Source organism: Eriocheir sinensis, unplaced genomic scaffold (assembly GCF_024679095.1).
Source record: "Eriocheir sinensis breed Jianghai 21 unplaced genomic scaffold, ASM2467909v1 Scaffold110, whole genome shotgun sequence".
Taxonomy (NCBI): domain Eukaryota; kingdom Metazoa; phylum Arthropoda; class Malacostraca; order Decapoda; family Varunidae; genus Eriocheir; species Eriocheir sinensis.
Genome location: NW_026110408.1, coordinates 232,239 through 254,328, shown reverse-complemented (window position 1 = coordinate 254,328; position 22,090 = coordinate 232,239). Strand labels below are relative to the sequence as shown.

Sequence of the window (22,090 nt, the reverse complement as noted above, 5' to 3'; positions counted from 1 at the left end):
CTGTGTTTATTATGGGTTTAGGCTTTTCAATTTGCTAATTCTTATTTTCCACATGTTGTATAAGACTTCTTTCTTTTCTTCCATCTCTTCTTTTTCAAAAGGTGGGAGAGCAATCGAAAAAAACAGCGATTGAGATTCGTGTAATTTGATCGAGATATGTGAATCGTGGGTTCTTGAAGGTGCATTCGAGATGCGAAATATCGAGATGAGATTGATCGAGATTCGTGACTTTACTGTACAGTTAAACCTCCAGTAACCAGCAGCCACAGGGATTCAGAGGTGCCAGATGAGCGAAAATTCCAGACACTTGCGGTATACTCCCAAAGTTCCCCATGAAATTTAATTGAACTAAACATGTTTACACAGGTACTATACACTCAGAAATGGATCTCCTGATTGTAAGTATGTACAATAACATTGTACATACTTACCAGACACTGAGCCGTTAGGCAAGCAACGCTGTGCAATGCCACCAACAGTCCAGTAGCAGGACTACCAACAAGTCTTGACAAAATGGCCAGCCAAATACTGGAACCAAACTCCCTGCCGGGCGGGGAGACACTTTGTTACCAAGGAAATGTCACAGCCAATGAACATGGCCATTGTCATCTCTGTTGCAATTGAACGCAGGGCAGCCCCGTGTATGGTTGACCCGTTCGCGACACAACTTCTTCTTGGGTTTATATGTCCAGCGGAACAGTGGATCAGCTGAGTGCAACAAAGGTGGCGTCCCACACACAGCTCCCTCAGTATTCTCTCAGCTGCTCTCACAGGTGACCCTCTACTGGAAACAGTAATCATAGCTGATCAAAACATTCATAGAAACAGGAAGATGCAGCAATGGTAACACTGGCTATACTCATCATCTACAATGACCCCATTGTTTACATTGTCTGGCTGACCACTCATTCCCCCTGTGTAGCGGCTCAGTCTTGGTCTTGGTTCAGGTGCCCTGCCAACGCTGCCATCTTGGCAAAATTTGAGAGCGCCGCCACTGTCGCAAAGGCAATCCCACGCCCGCTTTTAGAGCACCAGCAATGCTGCATAATGCTGCTTGGCCAATGGCTCAACTGTATGCTGGGCAGGCCTACTTTGGAGGTGATGGAAATGAGGCATATTTCAAATCAGGTATTTCAAAACTGGCATCAGTTAGATATTCATAATTTTTCAACAATTTGTATTAGAATTTTTCCACTCTTTGACCAGCCAAGTTTTTGATGGATTCATAAGGTTTCCAGATACCCAGGGGCTGGATGGTTGGGGTTTTATTGTATGATGCAAACCAGTGGACCAGTGGAGCCGTCATCAGTGACGGATGCAGGCCAGAGCCTACGGGACCCTGCACCTCGAAGGAGGAAGGACCTCCTTGCCCCTCCTTTTATTTTAGGGATGGCCAGGGAGGTGCAGAAGCAGCGCCCACACGCAGAACCAGGACCGGGCTCCTAGAACGTCTAGAGCCTCTTGGATGGTAACCAACTGCCCTACCTGTCTGATGAGTTCAGAAGTCTGAGTGTGGATACAGTGAGACTTTCTGAGATGAGGAGGCCTGGCAGTGGTGAGATCAGTAGGGGGTAAGGTATTCCTACTTCTGGTCAGGCATGAGTAATGGTGCCCATCTTAAGGGAGTTGTTATAGGCATCTCCAGCCAACTGCAACCACTGGGGAGGCTGTGGCCGAGCAGTTAGCATGCTGGAGTGGTGAGTCTGAGGACCTTGCAAGTACTAGGTTCGAGTCCCCACCGAAACATGGATTTTTCAAGTCATCGCCAAGAGATGGAGAATTACCCACATGCTGTCCACGTCTTCAATCAACCCTAACTTCAGCGGCCACATGCTGTTCGCATCTTCAATCGGCGACTTCGGTCAAGAGGATCAGCGGGGGGCAGCATGGGCTAAGCAAGAGTCACACGTCACAGCAGCCACTATAAATGAAATTAGCCTGTGCTACTAATGGGCTGGGGCCATCCATAAGGCCCCTCAAGAAAGTCTACTGGTGCTGCAGGCAGCTCGCACACACAACACACACACAACACATACACAAAAAAAATGTGGCTCAGATTACTCTGGTTGACGAGTGTATAGTGCTAGTGAGGCCAAAGCACACACTGGGCCTCATGTCTCCTGTTGCTGTTTATGCTCCCACCAAAATGTGTGAAACTGATGAGGAGGTGTTCTACGCCAAACTCGACTCAATGTTAGACCAATGCCGCCCTCGGGACACACTCATTGTTCTGGGTGGCTTCAATGCTTCTGCTGGCACTGACAGGGTTGGCTACAAGCTATGTGATGGTCCCCATGGATCTGGTACCAGGAACACCAACAGCTTTCTCCTCCTGAATTTTGCTTGATCCAAGATGTTGAGAGTTGCAGGTTCCTGGTACCAGAGACCAGACCTGCACCGCTGCACTTGGTATAGCGATGCCGAAGCGGTAGCTAAGGAGATTGATCACATCCCACATCCTCGTAAGTACTCATAGGAGTATCCTTCAGAACTGCAGGGTTTGCCGGAGTGCTGAGGTTTTTAGAACTGATCATAGGCTTGTTGTTGCAACACTCAAGCTTCATGTCAGGTCAAGAAGAATCTTGAGATGCAACACTAATGTGTTCCATCTTTAGAGGCTGAAAGGCCTGGCATGTCCTCAGGACTATGCAGTGACAGTCTCAAATTGGTCCAGTGTGATTAGTGGCCTTGAGAACCCTTTAGAACTGTGAAATACCTTTAAAAGTGAAACTCGTCAATCTGCCAATTGCATTGTAGAGCACCTGAGATCTGGGAGTGGATTTGCCTTTATTGAGATGCTGGAGAATATTGAGCAGAGTCATGCTGTCAGACTTGCTGGGAATCAGAACCAATATAGGGCTCTGTCACGTAGGACTAGAACTCTCCTTGGAGAGACAAGGAGAGATACATTAGGGGTTTTGCTGAGGAAGGCAAGGGCTTTTTAAATGTAAATTACCCCTGATGTGCTTACTGAGCCCTGAAGAAGCCCCGCTCCAAGCCTCCCTCTCAGGTGAGTGCTATCCGAACAACTGACGGCTGCCTTGTGTCGGACATGGATGGGCAGAGGGCTCTTTGGGCTGAGTATTTTGACCAGCTGTACACGGCGGACCCTCGATGTGAGCAGTTTCCAGTTGCTGGGTTGCAGGTGGCAGATGCTGATCCACCCATTGACGAAAGACTGCCTTCTCTTGACAAGGACAGAGAGGCTGTGACAAAGTTGAGGACTGGAAAGGCACCTGACATCTTTAACATCATTATGGAGCTGTTCAAAGCTGGAGATAAGGCCATGATCCATGGGTTGCATGTGGTCTTGGCTGCCGTATGTCAGTCCGGTACCATTCCTCCTGACTGGAAGAGGGGGCTGGTCATCCCTACTGGAAAGGGAAAGGGAACTGACAGGACTGCAACAACTACCGTGGTATTACACTGCTCAGTGTGCCAGGCAAGGTGATTGCCCACCTATTGCTGATGTGAATTTGCAGCCAGCTGCTGAAGCTGCAGAGACCTGAACAGTCTGGGTTCACGCCTGGTAAGTTGACATCTGGCCGTACCCGAGTGCTTCGTGTACTGGTGGAGCCCCAACATGTTGTCGATCTCAAGAAGGCATTTGACTATGCATTGTGAAGAACTCTAGGATCTCCTGCAACTCTGCAGGATTCTTACAAGGACTATTGTTTTTTTCTGACTGGCCTGTACTCTGGGACTGAGAGTGCCTAGAAGCCAACCCTGCTCATTGGGTTGTGTCTGTAGGAGACAATCTTGAGTTGAGGTGGCCAAGGGGACACCCACAGAGTTTATAGCTTGGGCATGTCAGTGGATCCTTCCAGGAGGTCTTAGAATTAGAGTGGGGCCTGCATGGAGACTTGCCTTGAGGCAGCCCCGGGCTTGGTGTTGTAGGGTGGGCGGATGCCCCCAATGATTGAATGATTGATTGAGTGAACCAAGATGTGCATAGATCAACTCTGGAACAGTCTTCCATTGCCTGCATTTCTTCCTTCCTATAAATTAAGCTTTATTAAAATACAGTGAAACCTCGATTTTTTAACTAAATTCACACCTAAATGCTGTTTTTAAACTGATTTGTTTGTATCTTAAACTAATTTTCCCATAAGAAACTGTAAAATTAATTAATCCTTTCCTGACCCCCAGTATACATCAGCGAATCTAAAGAATGACCACTTCGTTTTAGAACACTGGTCAGCTCCAGACCATTGATCAGGATCTGAATCTGATCTGGATTTGCTCTGCAAAAATAGAAGTCCTCAAGGCGGCTCATCAGATCAAAACAATGCCGATGGCTGGGCAGGACTTGTGGATACTGCGACCGGCTGCATTTCTCCATCAGTTCTGGTGTTCATTACTACTATTCTACATCCTTAGTGCCTGCAAACACTTTTTTACAACTTAATGATAGCTTATCTGCTCCTCATACCTTACGAAAGGTGCTCCCGGGTGCACATGATAAGCTGCTGTGCGTGCGACCTAACTGAGTGCGAGCTGAACTAGAAGTCGTCTGCTACAACTGGAGGGGCAGTGATGCATGGGAGTGTGTACACGTGTGTGTTTGTATTGTTACGCCCCCAGTGTTGCCACTGGGGTGGTCAAGGGGTCTTGGTAAATGTTACACAAAAAAAAAAAAAGACAAAAAAAAAAAAAATGGGTTGGGTTTGCCTCAAAACACCAGGCTCTTTTCCCCTTTAACCAAACAACAACAAAAAGGATAATTTAAAACAAAGAAATGGTTGAATGAAAATGCAAGTTATTAGAAAAGACTATATTAACTAATTTAATTTACATTAATTACAAAAAAAACAAGATTGCCAATTAAGGTTTCACTTACTCGTATGGAAAAATGGCCACGTGGGCCGAGGTGACAGCAAAAGAAATAAATGGAAGAATATTAAATGAAACAGAAACTAAAACTGAATACACGTGGGTGTTTTCAGGAGGCTAACTTGAAAATACACGTAAAACACAGGCACAGAAAAAAAACACAAAATAAAGCCTTACCTTAAACGCTAAATGCTTCCTCCTTCCATAAAATAAAAGTTAAAAACACGCACACTGTCGGCGTGAAACAACCTGCTGAGCACACAAGGAAGTGGAAAGGAGGAAGGTCCAGGCCTACCTTGCTCGACTGATGACGACACAGGAAAAGACCCTTCCTGACCTAGGGTCAGTTCTTATAATTATGGGGCCGTCCACGCCCCGCTGCAAGCGGGTTGCCAGCTGTCAGCGGTGGGGTGGGACAACAGCCTCCAACAACAATAAGACTACACAATCTTTTAATCTAAGTACACTCGACCCTCGATATAACGGACCCCGATTTAACGGATTTCGGATTTAACGGACCTCAAAATCTCAACGGACACCAGCTTTAGAAACGTCAAAACCCTAAACAGAAGGCCATCGGGCCGTGTCATGAGGCCGCACTGCACAAATTACACCCATACACACTGCCTCATGGCCTCTAGCTCTGCCCACTTTTCGGCCACCGGACAGGATGCATCATATAGTGTGTGTCCGCCTTTATGGGGAAAATTGTAAACCGTCGACATCTTACGCTTGGCCACCCATCCAGGCGGCGAAGTGCACACGTGCAGACAGCCCCGGCCGTACGCCGGGCCCAGCCCCGAACAGCTGACGGGCAGCTGATGGCGGTGATGGCGATGATGAGCATCGGCGGCACCCGAACGGCGTCCCCATCGGGGCCCACGCGTGTGTGGCTGTGTTTATTATGGGTTTGGGCTTCTCAATTTGCCAATTCCCATCCTCCACATGTTGCACGGGACCCTTTCCTTTCTTCCATCTCTTCTTTTTGAAAAAGAAGAGATGGAAGAAGAGAAAGAAGTCCCACGCAACATGTGGAAAACAAAAATTAGCAAAATGAGGAGCCCGGGCCCACGATAAACACAGCCACACACACACACACACGGGCCCCAACGAAAGCACCGCCCGGGCGGCACTGATGTGAGGGCCATGCCGCCGACACCCATCGTTACCACCACCATCATCAGCCGCCCGTCAGCTGCTCAAGTCCGGCGCGCGGCTGGGGCCGCTCGCACACATGTGCCGGGCCGCCCGGATCATAAAAAAAAAATGTTTCGAGCTAGAAGGGGGGCTGGGTAGATTTTCCCAGTGCGACACCGGCTTTAGAAACGTCAAAACCGTATTTTCAAGCAACGTGTAGTGCGGCGACTCTGCCTGATGAACGAGCCTCCCATAACCCACTTAGCCAAAGTACCTCTTTGGCCGACTCGGTAAGGAGTGGCTCCCCCGTCACACTGGTCGCAGGTTCAATCCCAGGCAGCCGGCGAATACCCTCACCTTGTCTTGATTAATTTCTCGTGTTTCGATACACGCAGAGGACGTGTAGAAAAATAGAAAAAGAGAAAATGAAGCTCCCGGGGCATGACACGGACCTCCCTTCCCCCCTTTTAATCCGTTAAATCGAGGGCCGAGTGTACAATGAATACATTTCCTAACCCAAACATAAAAAGGGAAATATACGGGATATGTCACAACACTTAGTAATGGGGCAGGAGAAGTATAAATGAAAAGAACAGTCAGGTGGTAACATTTGACCCGGGCTCGTTCGCGCTGGAAAACTGCAGCAGGCGGCGGTTGCTATGCCTGAGTGCGGGAAAACGGAGGTGGGCGGACAATTCCAGGGGAACCCACGTGATTACTAGGGCTCGCTCCCCAAACCGGAAATTTCCTGTTTGGAGGAAAGGCCTAAACTTGTGCTGGGTCAGCGAGGGCGGGAATACCAGCGCAAACAAAGGGGGGTCACATGGCAGGCCATGTGGGTGACCTCCCTGTGTCTGGGAAAACCCCCAGAAATGACCCGGCTGTAACAGTAGGTATGTATATGCCCTGTTCACGTGCATATGTGTGTGTGTGTATTTACATAGATGTATTTACCTAGTTGTGACATACAGGAAAAGAGCTACACTCGCGCTGTCCCGTCTCCATATCCTCTCTTATCCAACTTTTCCTTAAAATCATGAATGTTTCTTGCACAAACCACCTCCTCCTCCAGTCCATTCCACACCTCAATGCTTCTGTTTGGGAAGCTAAACTTTTTCACATCTCGCCTACACGTGGTCGCCCTCAACTTCTTTCCATGTCCTCTTATTTCTCTCTTGCTCCACACACACAGGTCCTCTCTGTCCAGATTCTCCACCCCACTCGCCACCCTGTACACCGCTATCAGGTCTCCTCTCTCTCTTCTTCTCTCCAGGGTTGTGAGCCCCATGCTATTGAGTCTCTCCTCGTAAGTCTGATCCCTAAGTTCCAGTACCATCTTAGTTGCCGCTCTCTGTACTCTTTCCAGCTTTCTTATGTTCTTCTTTTCATGAGGTGACCAGACCACTGCTGCATACTCCAACCTTGGCCTTATCATTGTAACTATTATTTTCTTCATCATCTCTTCGTCCAAATACACAAATGCCGTCCTTATGTTCCTCAGCAAATTCATAGTTTGTCCCGTTATCCTGTTGATGTGTTTGTCCGGTGACATGTTCTCTGAGATAGTCACTCCCAAATCTTTTTCTTCCATTCCTCTGCATATTATCTCACTTCCCATCTTATAATCATATTCACATCTTCTACCACTCCTACCAAACTCTATTTTTTTACATTTCCCAAGGTTGAATTCCATCTGCCATGTACCACTCCACTCCCATATTTTGTCCAGGTCCCTCTGCAATGCCTCACAGTCTTTCACATCATTGACTCGTCTCAATAGCTTTGCATCATCTGCAAACAAACTCACATAGCTGGTCACTCCGTCCATCATATCATTTATACAAACAGCAAACATTATTGGTGCCAGCACCGAACCTTGTGGGACCCCACTCCTCACTGGGCACCAGTTGGAAACCCTGTCCTTGATTATTGTCCTCATTTCCCTGTTAGTTAGGAGGTCCTCCAGCCACTTAATAAGTCCATCACCCACTCCACCCATATTTTTAATTTTCCAAATTAGTCTTCTGTGTGGTACTTTGTCGAATGCCTTTTTCAAATCCAGGTACACTCCATCCCCCCAGCCTTCTCTCTCTTGTATTAAATCTGTCACCCTTGAGTAATAACATAACAAGTTGGTGACACAAGATCTCCCTCTCCTGAATCCAAACTGGCAATCCGAGATAATTCTCTCCCTTTCTAAAAAATCCGACCACCTGTTTTTAACTAGCCTCTCACATATCTTTGCAACCACACTAGTGAGTGATACCGGTCTGTAATTTAATGGGTCCTCTCTCTTTCCTCCTCTATATATTGGTACTATGTTTGCTCTCTTCCAATCTTGTGGTACCCTTCCTTCACGCAGGGAGGCGCTCATTATGGAGTGCAGTTTCTCTGCAAGTTGCTCACTACATTCTTTCAGGATCCACCCTGATACTCCATCCGGCCCTGTCGCCTTTCTTACATCCAGCTTGTTCAAGCTTTCCTTGACCTCCTGCACCGTTAACTGTATCTCCGGCATAACCCTTCCTCTTTCCTGGCCCGGTGGTTGTACGAATTCGTCTTCCTCTGTGAAAACTCTATGAAAGCTGTTGTTCATCACTTCTGCCATCTCTGCTGGGTCTTCATATGTAGCTCCATCCATTTTCAGTTTATCAATTGTTTCTCTGTTCTTTAATTTGCCGTTCACATGTCTAAAATAATTTAGGTTGGTCTTTGCATTTGTCCATTATATCTTTTCCATATTTCCGTTTTTCTTCTCTTCTAATCTTTGTGTATTCATTCCTTGCTTGTTTGAAATTGTTCCACGCGTTGATTCTTCCTCGTCTCCTCCATCCCTTCCAGGCCTCCTCCTTTCTTTTTCCAGCTGCCTCGCATCTTTTGTTAACCACTCCTTTTTACCAACATCCTTTTTGGGTACCTCAGGGACATATCTATTCTCGGCTTCTTTGTACAGCTTTAAAAACTCCTCCCACTTGTCTTGCGTACTCCTGGCTTTGTACAGCCCACTCCAATTTGCATTCTCAAAAAAAGTTCTCATATTGACAAAGTCTGCCTTAGAGGAGTTTCTTCTCCCTATTTTGTGATCCTCTTTTTGGTCAATCCTTCTCTTTTCTTTTACTTCAAATTCCACAATCGCATGGTCACTCTTTGCTATTGGGCAGTCTATTTTAATATTTTCTATTACTTCCAGTTCCTTGCTAAAAACCAGGTCTAATTTTGATGCCTCTCCTTCTTTCCCGAATCCAGTATGTTCCTTAATCCATTGCGTCAACACATGTTCCATTGCCAGCTGCAGGAGTCTTCCTCCCCACGACTCTTCTGTTCCCTGCGTCTGCCAATCCTCCCATTCTACCTCTTTACAATTAAAATCACCCATTAAAATTATTCTCTCACCCTCTCTCAACACTCCATCCAGGCAACTCACTGTGTCTGGTATCATTTGTTCATATTCTCGGGCCTTCCGTGCATTGGCTCTTGGTGGCACATACCCTACTACATGCTGCCTCCTTCTTCCTTCAGCACCCACAGTTTCCACTTTCAGCACCTCTGCCAAGCCTTCACCCTCAGTCACCTCCTCCACCCTAATGCCTTTCCTTACCATCAACATCACACCTCCTCCCTGTTTTCTCTTTCTGTCTCTCCTCCATATATTGTATGCACCTTCTCCAATCCCCACCACCTCAATTGGGTCACACAACTTGGTTTCCGTCAGCCCCACAATATCAGGTTCTTTGTCTCTCAAATAGTCGTTAAACTCTATCCACGATGACACTATTCCATTGATATTCGTATTAGACACTTTCCATCCTTGCTCCTTTCCCGTTAGACTTTTTCTCTCCTTCCCCTCGTCACCATGAACCACTTCCTCACTTTCATATCCATTACTCTCCAAAAAAGCTCCTTCTCTTCTTCCGATCTCTTCTCATTTAAATCACGAACCTCGCCTTTAAGTTCATTCAACTTGTCTCTCTCTTGCTCATTCAGATCTTTCCTCAGCCACATCATTTTGGTGTCTCCTTCTCCCGCTAGCTTCCAAGCTCCTGCCAGGGCCTCTTCTGCTTCGCTCTGTGCCTTGAATCGAATCCTAATTGGTCTATCTCTTTCTCCATTGTATTTGCCAATCCTATGACAGTCATCTATTTCTTTCACCACGTCACTTCCCTCTTCTTGTACCCTCCCTACGATCTTCTTCACTACATCTTTCAAGTTCTTTTCCCTCCGATTTGTTTGGGGTCTTCTCCTCCTTTACACCGAACACAATGACACTCTTCTTTTTCTCCACCGTGCCTCTTACTGTAGTGCGGCGACGGCCTGATGAACAAGCCTCCCATAACCCACTTAGCCAGGGGGGTACCTCTTTGGCCGACTCTGGTAAGGAGTGGCTCTCCTGTCACGCTGGTTGCGGGTTCAATCCCAGGCAGCCGGGGAATACCCTCACTCTTGATTAATTTCTCGTGTTATTTCGATACACGCAGAGGCCATGTTGAGAAATAGGAAGGATTTAGAAAAGAAGCTCGTCGGGGCATTACATTACCAGTGCCTCATTTTCTTTGATTTCCTTCACCACCTTCTCAGCCATCTTCTCCTCCAACTGCTCCTCCACAATCTCCTTAAAGCTCTGCACACTCTCACTCTTCATCGTCTCACCATCTTTTATCAACTTTCTGCTCCAAATTCTTGACTCTTTGCTCCACTTCCACTTTTTCTTCACTTCACTTCTCCTTCCACTTATTCCGCTCCTTATTCATCTTTTCCACCGAAACTACGCTTTCCTTTATTCCCTCAGAGCATTTTGTTATCTGAATTTTAAGCTCTACCACTTCTGCTTGTAGATCACTTATCTTTCTCTTGTCCTCCTCTCTCTCCCTTCTCAACTCACTCACCATCTTCATCACCACTTCAAAATCAGTGTGTGTGTGTGTGTGTGTGTGTGTGTGTGTGTGTGTGTGTGTGTGTGAGTAAACGCATGAACAAGTGTGTGAGGGTAAGAGAGAGACATTTTTGAGTGCATGTGGTGCAGGTCAGTGTTGCCACCTTTTCCACATCACTTCCTGCAGAACTTGCCCAGAAAAGCATCCCCAAGCTGCTAAAATGGAGCAAGAAGCACTGGAGGAGAATCATCTGGAATCTGGCGGCCACTCTTAGAACTAATCTTCTGCCACGAATTTGGGGTTAAGACTGGTTTTCATAATGCAATAATATCTTATCTTCTACATGAGTCACTGCTCTCTTGTTGTCATATAATTATGCATTCTACTAACCTTCAGTCCTCCAGGAAATCAATAGGAAAGAGTGTAGAGATCAAACCTTGTGAGAAAATAGCCATGAAATGTGTGTGGGAACCCGTGTGGCTACAGGTGGTGAAGCCCATATTTGCCACAGGGATGCCAAGTTAGAGGTATGAGGTATGGTAGGTTAGGTTAGGCTACATGTAATTTTTTATAATAAATACGTATGATAGGGGCTGCACCGTTGTTACTGACAGCTGAGGAGAGCAGAGTTGGAGGTGAGCTTTGGCAGCCAGAGTACCTGGAAACAAAGGAAAACACTATGGATGGAATAGGGAGCAGTGGGGTGGGGGACATTCAGTTGAGTGCTGGCTACAAATTGCTTTCTTGAGAGATGTGGCATCCCATGCTTACCAGTGTCTGCAGGAGCACAGCGCTTTGCCTGTGAGGCTATAGATAAATAAATATTTAGTTTTGTATAAATTAGTACAGCATATGGTATCATGATTTCATTATTCAAGGAATAGCCCGTGGAAAAATACCGTGGGAGTCCCTGTTCGGGCGCCATTTTATGTGGGGTTCTTGAAAGGTCTGGACTTCTTGAGATCTTTAAAAAATTCTCAGCAATAAAAAAATATAAAATAAAATATCTGAAAATTGAGTTCTCAGACTCACAGCCCCTTCTAGTCACTTATTATATATATATGACCAGTCACACTACTCATAGGACAAGCAAAGACCAGATGAACCTGCTCTTAAGTTTATTTAAAGCAACAAAGAAAACTCGCTGGAAAATAAGGAATAATTAATAAATACTATATTTTGCTGAGTAGGTATACCCAGACAAATACTGAGTGATCGAGGTACTCAGTTCACCTCAGGGATGATGGAGGAAGTACTCCGTCTGCTAGCGTGCAAAGGGTTACATACCACGCCCTACCATCCCATGGGTAATTGACTGTGTGAACGTTTTAACGGTACACTTAAGAAAATGCTTAAACGCATGGCTGCCATACAACCCAAGGAATGGCCTAGGTACCTGGCTCCTTTGTTGTTCACGTACAGAGAAGTGCCACAGAGCTCCACAAGGTTCTCCCCGTTAGAGCTAATGTATGGTAGGTCGGTTAGGGGTCCGCTTCAGTTACTGAGAGAGCTATGGGATGACAATGTTCCAGATCTGGACATCAAGACCACATACCAGTACGTGTTAGATTTAGGTGACAGGCTGAGAGAGACCTGTAACATTGCTAAGGAGGAGTTACTCAAAGCAAAACAAGTACAGAAAAGTTACTACGACAGGAAGGCAAAGTTGCGTACGCTCAGTGTAGAACAGTGCCTAGTTTTGCTTCCCACAGCGAGCAACAAGCTGTTAGCTCAGTGGAAGGGACCTTACGAGGTTCAGGAGAAGGCTAATGACCTTAATTATATTCTCCTGGTTGATGGACACCCAAAACGGTTCCATATCAACATGTTGAAACAATACTACCGGCCAGATGCAGCCGCAGGTTGCTTGCGAGAAAGTGAGTATGATGATGAGAGGGCGAGGTGTCTAGAGTTAGTCAAAGCTCACTATTCTCAACCTCAGACCGTAGACGTGGGAGCGGCAGTAGTAATACAGGATGATGAGGACGGCGAGGCTCCTCTCACTGTCTCTTCTAGACAGACAGAGTCAGTGCATGACGTGACGTTGGGAGAAAAGTTAGCCCAGAGGAGAGGGAACAATTAGCATCGTTGCTAGAGGGTTATGCAGAGGTTTTTCTGATAAACCTAGAATTGCTCGGGTACCAGAGTATCGAATCGAGTTGACGAGCCAGTAGTCTATTTGCCACATAGGTGGACCCATGAATGGTCTCTAGTATAAGGTTTTTTTGTGGATTCACCTGCCTTAGGGTTCCCTGAAGCAATCTGGTTGGGTTGTCGCAATGACTACTGTGGGGAAAAATTTTTATATGCAAATTAGCAACGCCATTACCGAAAAATCGATTTTCCTCAATATTTTTAAAAGTATACATACTAGGATCATGAAAGTTGTGTCTAACCCAAGGTTTTTATGGTCAAGGAATCAGTTAAAGCCTTTTTGAACCTTCTCTGGTGAATATTTATTTCACCTCATACAAACTAAGTGTGTGCAATTACCAAATTTATAAATTTCCTTCACAAATTGAACATACGTAAAAGCACCAAACTAAAACGTGCTTTAGTCTTAAAAAAAACTTAAGAAAACTTTGTATCAAGCAATGAACGATTTGTCCCAGCGAAATATAAACCTCTAACTTGTCTTTGCCTACACGAACTCCTCGTCCGATGAGTCATTATCGTCTTCCTCAACACTTTGGTCTGATGCTACCGAGTAGGGATTGTGACAATCTTCACCAGACACGCATACACAATATACGGTGCAAGACACATTATTTTTGTGGCAGCTACATGCCTCGGTGCTGCATGCCTTGCCCTCAGTTCTGCATCCACAACTGATGACATCAAGTAGATCTCTAGGTGCTGGAGGACCCGTGTCATATCTAGGTGATGGAATTCCATCCTTCATCTCCCATCCAAACTCTGTGATGTCTACATGTGGAGGACCTTGTTGGTCAGCCGCCTTCCATAACAACATCTGAAGATGTGCCCTCTGTACATGGAGAAGCAAGTTTTTCTCTGTTGGAGGTAACGCCATGATGCAACGGCGTTCCTTTCTTCTTGGAATACATTTGGTACCGGGCCTGGCTCATAGAGGTTCCTGGTGGTTGATCATACATGGCACAGAAGAATCGTTGGCCTGTTTGTAGTAGTTCGCCACGTGTGGCAGTTGCTTCACCCAGAACTTGGACTAGTTCAGGAAAGTCCCCGGCTTTCAGAGCATTCAGAGCACTGACTTTTCCTTTGTTGAATGGGTACGATACAGTATCGCATCCACTCAGTGCGTGCATTCCAGTAGCTGCAAACATTTGGATCCCAGCTGCATACATGTTGCGTTGATGTCTATCACGACTCCATTCCAGCGTTCCATCTGGACACAGCATCTGAAGTGTAGCTGCATTTTCCAGACCCAGAAGACCATCAGCACAAATAGATCAGTGTCGTCACTGAGGATGCGGATCACTCTTTTGCCAAACTCGGCAGCTTGTAGTAGGTATGCAATTATAGTCACGTCTGCCTCATCATGAGCGAACCCACCATCGTCTCGACTTTCGACAGACATGTTTGCACCCATGATGCAGGTTGACAGCACCTGTGACAACTCCCGTTTGTTGTGTTTGTTCTTGAGAACAGCCTCTCGGTTCGGTAGCGGACTGTTAAGTGTCAGTTTGTAGTCAGTGGAACCCTCTCCAGCACGTCGCTTTCTCTCATGATCCTTGGCTGAAACATCGTCGTATTTGTCGAACACTAAGACTTTTTCAACGATAGCAGGATAGCGGGATAGCCAGCTCTTCATGTTGTCGAAAAGAACAGAGCAGTCCCCTTTATGTGGCCAGACAACATGATAGAGCAACTGTTGTGCGTCTACTATGACGATATCTGGATTTGGAGCAGCGGCAATTTGTACACAAAGACGATTTGCTAGAACAGATTTGTTGCCTTTTCGCAAGCAGCCGTATTCATCCATAAGCGATGAGGGGAGCTTGCACAGTTCATATTGGAATATGGAAGCTAGTTGAAACTGTCGCTGTTGTCCGACCGTCAATAGGCGGAGAAATATTGCTTCCAAATCAAAGACGGTCTTGCTGCCAACTTTCATGCCTCGCTTCAAGTGTTCCATAGTCTTCACTTGGTTGTTGATCTTAGCATGAAAGCCAGAGGGTAGAGAGTTGCGGAAATAGCTGGCCATCTTCTCTCCAGTTACCAACGCGTCCTGGACGTTGACTTCTTTAGGAGCGACTTGACCGTTGACGATATTGTAGAGAACTTCACTTTCGACTTCTAGAGGATGGGAATGCTTGGCAAGTTCCAAAGAAATCTCGTCGATCTTGTTGATCCAGCTTGCGTCTGTTTTCACCTTCTTCTTTGTGTTTGACCTGTGTTGACGAGTCAACCGGATGCTCTTGATATATGTGTTCCATGGCACCCGAAAGATAGACCGATATTAGGAATGAGTCAATCCATTCCATGACCAGCTCAGGGGAGAGTGTCATACCTTTCAAACCTCCCTTTCCTGTCTTGATGGCAGTCTGCTCACCAAACTGGTCACTTGATACCGAGTTCCAACACCCCTCGCTGTGTCTGCAGACATGGGCCCCAGCCAGAAGGTCGACCTTGGCTGTCTCCGGCAGAAGGTGGCGCATCTCCAACACGTGCCATGAAATATATCGAGCATAATGAAAATGTCCAGCGGCGAAGAAGTACGGTATCATCCGCTCCAAACACAGCTGTTGAAAAAGCCAATTGCCTTCTCTTTCTGCACGGACGAATTGGTGAACCAAGAGTGTGGGTTTTACGAAGTTGTCCACCCAGTGGCGGCCTGTCGGGTGTTTCCGTGCCTCTTCCAAATAGTCTGAAATTTCATCGAAAGTTCTGGTAGCATCTTTCAGAAAATCCTGCAGTAACACAGCTGACACCATTCGAAATGCCCTCATGGCTCGCACCCATGCCTTCCCGTTAATGATCCCTGTCAAGCCGCCAAATGCCGATCCAATCAGTTCTTCGAGACCTGAGCCTTTCATCAAGGTTCCAATGCTCCCCAAAAAGGACATGACGATATGCATTGCCCCTGGATGAAGGATTATGTCGTTGAACCTTTCTGGCTCCCACCACTTGATCTGCTGTCCCACCATATACAGCTGCATGTCAATGGACAAATTAGCATGATTCATGCCCAACTCACTCAACGACTTCTTCATATAGAGAATTGACGTCAGGACTGTGTCTGGGTGAGCAGGTGGGGAGTCGATCAGAGGGCCAAAAAGGAAGACATTTGCAGGCTTACTTGACGGTGGAACTTCCTCTCTTGAAAGTTTATTGTTGAACCCGTGCCATTCTACACTTTCAGTGGAGGAGATTGAGTTCAGCCACTGGGTGTCCTTGAACTCAGATGCTGCAAGACTCTTGGATCTGATGCACACATCTGCAAATGGGATTCCTGATGTCATCGGGACAGCTGGGGGATTGACCTTCTTTGGTCCCGTGTAGCGTTGCAGTAAAATGGATCGACTCTCGCTGACTCTAAGGGATCGTGCAGCTGTCTTCATGAGGCGCGGAATTACAAGATTCATCACCCCAGTTTGAGCGCCGCCTGTCTCTAAAATTCCACTTGGTGCTGCTGGAATTCGTGCGCCATGACATGAGTCTCACGACGCCCGTTTGGGGTTGAAATAAGTAGATCCAAATTGTCAAACCACCCAAATATGGGACCCACAGTGCGGAACAATCCCATGGCCTGGTGCAAAACACTGCTACTGTCGCCCACAAATTTCGCAGCTGATTTCCGGAAGCGCAGGACCTCGTCATAACTAACTGTGAAGCCATGTTCATGTAGGAGTTTGATCAACTCTGAGCTCCCATGGCGATGATGCAATTTCACTGCCAAACCCAAGGTTGTCTGGTTTCTGGTGCCTGTGATGTGACTTTGAACAGCCTGTGTTAAACTGAGTGACCTTTTGCTAACCTGTCCATGCGAAACCAATTCTGATATCAACTTGAGTAGTGTGCTGCTTGTTTGTTTGAGAATGTTGCTGTGTGTGAACTCTCCGAGGTCGTAGTTTGCACTGCTGACTTGGACGGACCGTGCCTCTCGCCTGACCTGCCTTACAATAGAGTCCACACTGTCCTCATCTATACAGTCTACTGCGACCAATTTCAAGGATTTGCCAACAAGATGCCTGAATCCGACCACCGTGGCACATCCCTCCATGTGTACAACAACAATGTCATTTCCTAGGTAGGTCGTGAGGTTTGTGAACATCTGCTGGCAAGTAAGGTGGCCGCCAAAACCAGAGTACATTTCGTACAATTCAACAGTGGTCCATGTGGAGAGATGTTGATTGACATACATGTGATCGATCACTAACCTAAGTGCAGCGTCACTGGGTGCATCGGGGCTAGACGACAAATCAGTATATTTGGGAATAACGATGAACTCATCATAACACTTCTTGTGGTATTGTGCGTCGGCAGCAGGCAAATCTGTGAGAGCACCATTGATACGGATTTCAACTTTTCTGCCCCATTCGTCGCTCCGTTAATCGCATATGTCCAAAAGAGTGTCTTTGAAAGACGGACGGCCAGGGCGGTCAGTGGTTTCACATTGGATGACACGCTCCCACCTGTCAGGGTGTCTGGGGTCCTTGGGGACACAACGATCACCGCAAATCAGACAGTGTTCTCTGAATCGGAATGATTCTAGTTGAGACCTCCTCCTCTTTTGTGGTACACCCTCGAGAAACGTGCATTTGTCCTTTCTGTTTCTAGCCACTGTCCTTGCAACGTTCTGCTTGGATGTGTATGCGCAGTAACACGATTTGTGACAAAATATAGATGCAGACTCCCCTTGTGAGTCAAGAATGCTTTTTAACTTGGCCTGCAAGTCACTGTCATTTCTCTCCTGACTGCGCTTGATCAGCGTGTTGAGGCCTTGATGCTTGAACACCTGAACAGGTCCACTTCCATGGCACGACGGTATAGAACAAAATTCAGCAGCCATCATATCCTGAAAAGACACCAATTTCAGAAGTTAGTTAAATTATTCAATATAGCAAAGACACAATTGAGTCAAATAGTGTACATAATGAAATAAATATTCACCAGAGAAGGTTCAAAAAGGCTTTAACTGATTCCTTGACCATAAAAACCTTGGGTTAGACACAACTTTCATGATCCTAGTATGTATACTTTTAAAAATATTGAGGAAAATCGATTTTTCGGTAATGGCGTTGCTAATTTGCATATAAAATTTTTTCCCCAAAGTAGTCATTGCGACAACCCAACCAGATTGCTTCAGGGAACCCTAAGGCAGGTGAATCCACAAAAAAACCTTATACTAGAGACCATTCATGGGTCCACCATTGAAACCATAGGACGGACAAATGGACTACAGGAGCCTGTCAGACAAAGGCCTTACCAGATTCCTTTATGACTGGTAGAGGCCGTAAAAAGCAAAATCAGTGAAATGGAGGCTGCAGGTATCATAGAGAGATCAAATTCCCCCTACTGCAGCCCCATGGTAGTCATAAGGAAGAAGGAAGGAGGAATTAGGATTTGCGGCGATTATCGAATGCGCGTAGACGCTAAGCCAATGTCTGATCCTCAAGCCATATTTGCTACTCTGGCTGAATCTAGAATTTTTTTCTAAGATAGACCTGACGAAAGAGTTTTTCCAGATTCCTCCGATTGAGGAGAGTTGTAAGGTGACAGATTTTATTAGAGAAACTGTATTAACACAGTGAAAAACATCCCACTCTCATTTGGGATGTAAGGTGACAGCTTTTAGTACACCTGGAGGCCTGTATCAGTACAAAGCCTTACCCTTCGGGATGACCAACTCGCCAGCAGCTTTTAACAAGGTCATGAGAGGTATGGAAGGAGTGGAGCTTTTCGAGGATGACGTATTAATTCACTCACCCACATTCAGGCAGCATCTAGAGACCCTCAGGTTAGTGTTGGAGCGGCTTTGGCGCTACAACCTGACCATTAAGCCCAGTAAGTGCTTGATTGGGCACGAAAAGGTGCCATTCTTAGGACATGTCATTGGTGAAGGACAGTATGGGTGTCAGATGGATAAAATAGAAAAGGTCAGAAATGCTCCACGTCCTCAGACCAAAACTCAGGTAAAGTCATTCTTGGGGTTAGCTGGATATTACCGGGATTATATCCCCAATAGCGCTGTCAATGCTGCCCCTCTGCATGAATTGTTGAGAAAACATGCACCCAATAAGGTACTATGGACAGGCGCTCAAGAGGAAGCCTTCGCGACAATTAAGAGCATGTTATGCAAAGAGCCCATTTTACAGCTGCCTGATTTCAATAAGCAGTCCATTCTGCGTACCGATGCATCACAGGAGGGCATTGGTGCCGTGTTGATGCAAGAGAGTAATAATCAGGTGTTTCCTGTAAGATATTACAGCAGGAAGTTGCGTCCAGCTGAGAGAAACTACTCTACGGTAGAAAAGGAGCTCCTTGCAGTAGTAGAGGGAATCAAGAAATATTACTTTTACCTATATGGCGACCAATTCGTTCTCGAAACTGATCATATGCCCCTAGCCAGTTTGAAAACTTCTAAGAACACAATGCACGTCTGATGCGTTGGGCGTTGTATCTCCAGCAGTTTCAGTTCACTGTAAACTACAGGTAACTCTCGATTTACGAGAGTTTGTTTTACGCGTTTTTGAAATAACACGGGGTCCAAAATCCAAATAAATGTTTAATTTACACATTTTTTCCACTTAAACGCAATATTTTATGGTGGCCTCCATATGTTTCACGCAACTGGACTCACACAGCACCGCGACCACACAGCTGAGCTCAGCTACATAAAAAAATCATATTGGAAAAAAATTTCTATGTGTTCATTATTAATTATTAATATTAGTGAGAATAATGGGGTAAATATGATATCAGAAACTGTACATCATGAGTCTTGTATGAGGAGTTATTTCACGCAATACCAGCCCGGCCGCCATTTGCATTGTTTACAAACCACACAACCACACCCATACAACAAACATCTGCATGCCACGTGTCACCAGAACCATGTGAATTGTGCCTTGCCTAGTTGTCTGTCATAACCTACGAGTGATAGTGAGAATAATATGCTTATTATGATATCAGAAGCTGTGCATCATCAGTATGTTTATGGGGATGTATTTCTCACAACACCAGCCGAGCCGCCATTTTCATTGCTTTACTCAAGGACACTTGTCAATTCATAATAATAATAATAAATTTCAGGAAACTGTACATTGTCAGTGTTCTTTAACCCGTACATATTTCTGAGCATTTTAAGAACTTTTTTTTTCAGAATTGTTGTCTTAAAGTTTGGGGTGTGCGTTATACGCCGGTGCGTGTTATACGCCACAAAATACGGTATTTATTTTTCGACAGAAACTTACCTCTTGTTTGATTTACATTGTTTCTGATTTACGCGACCTCTTCAAGGACGCAATACTCACGTAAATCGAGAGTTACCTGTACATAAAGGGACAACCCAACGTTGGGGCGAATTTCTTGTCGCATCTGGTAGCAGAGTAAGATGATCAAAGTGGACAGGTTAGGTGGCTCGGAGACTTTATATTCGGATCTTGGGACCTCAAGATTCAGCTGAGTCGAGGAACAAAGTGACGAAAGTGTTCAGATTAGGTGGTTTGGAGGAGATAGGAGCGGTCAATTCTGTAGGTGGTGGAGTCGTAAATGCAACCCTGGAAAAGCTGGTTTGGCCGAAAGTTTTGCGGCATGCTTAAAAATTAAGTTGCATGGTATGGTGCATGGTGTGGTAATGCAGGAAAAATTAGGCAGATAGCCAGGAATTTATACAATAAGTTACACCATTTTACACCTACCTACAGCTACTCCACATCTGTCCCACCAACACTGTGTATACATACATAACACCATTTACATATTGTGAATAATTGTGGCAAAGCTCCCCAAGCCCGCTCTAAAAGGTACTGGCGCCTCGCTATGGAGTTTTCCCTCTAGTTTGAGTAGTAACGTAAATGTTGAAGTTTTTCACTCACAGGCGAACCGTCAATTACCTGAGCAGAGGTTAACTGACATACACCACAGTATGAGAGGGTGTGTGAAAAGTGTGAGAACGTACTGTCAGGAACATGCAAATTCTGTAGGTGCAGGTGTAGGGCATGTTACCAGTGTTGGCAGCGTAGCACAGTCAAAAACTTTTCTCTGAAGACAAAAATTTTCTTAAAGGGGGGGCGAAATGTCATGAATTCATTATTCAAGAAATAGCCCGTGGAAAATACCGCGAAGTCCCCGCCATTTTGATTGAGAGAGCGGGAAGTAGTCACAGGACAGGCGGGAAAACCAGGCAGGCAGGAAACAGCACCTATTTCAAATCATATTCGTTATTACTGCCAAAGCTGAGTTATGAGTGGGATGCATGACCCACTATTACCTAGTGCATGGTGTTAGGTTATTCATAAATAATAATCCATAGCCATTAGGGCGTTAGTATAAGTGTTATGCAGGAAAAACGAGATGTCAGTGTGGCGAGAGCTGTCATCTTGACCGTGCTGAGGATTCTGGTTGCCGGGCTCCCCGCCGCCATCTTCCTCCCAGACTCCAACGCGACTAGATGTCCCTCACCATCCTTCCGTGCCACGTGTCCATCGTGGTGGCTTACCTGCCTTTGTAGTATCCACAAGTCCAGGGGGACTGTACTGCAGGCGAGGGAAGCCTTTGGAAGGTCGAGAGGCGGCGTGTTGCAGAGAGGAACGAGAGAGGATTGAAGGACTCCAGGGCTCCAGACCACGAGGTAGATCAGGTGTGGCTCCCGCTTCGCCCACCTACAGTTAAGTAATCTATTTGCATAGGATATTTTAAGATAGATAGCTAGGTTGCTGTGTGCCTGGGATTAATTAATTATTTCTTATTTTCCAGCGAGTTTTCTTTGTTGCTTTAAATAAACTTGAGCAGGTTCATCTGGTCTTTGCTTGTCCTATGAGTAGTGTGACTGGTCATATATATATATATATATATATATATATATATATATATATATATATATATATATATATATATATATATATATATATATATATATATATATATATATATATAATACTACAACATACTGTCTCTCCAGGTCCCCTCAGTGAGGCTGACATCATCTGGAAGCAGCTGCGTATTGAAGGATTTCTGGTTGGGCGCTGGAAAGACCGCTGGATGGAAGGCATCAATCAGCTCAAAGAGTGGATTTTGCAGGTAAACACATGAATGCCTCAGCCTTT

The 22,090-nt window shown here is 45.7% G+C and overlaps 1 protein-coding gene across 1 annotated transcript in view; it reads left to right on the top strand.

The window, feature by feature from the left end:
* LOC126989223 (prostaglandin reductase 1-like) overlaps positions 1-22,090 on the top strand; it is a 106,299-nt gene that overhangs the window by 64,890 nt on the left and 19,319 nt on the right. The window contains exon 7 of the mRNA XM_050847859.1: positions 21,946-22,064. Within this exon, the coding sequence (XP_050703816.1) occupies positions 21,946-22,064 (119 nt within the window). The remainder of the gene's footprint in view (positions 1-21,945; positions 22,065-22,090) is intronic.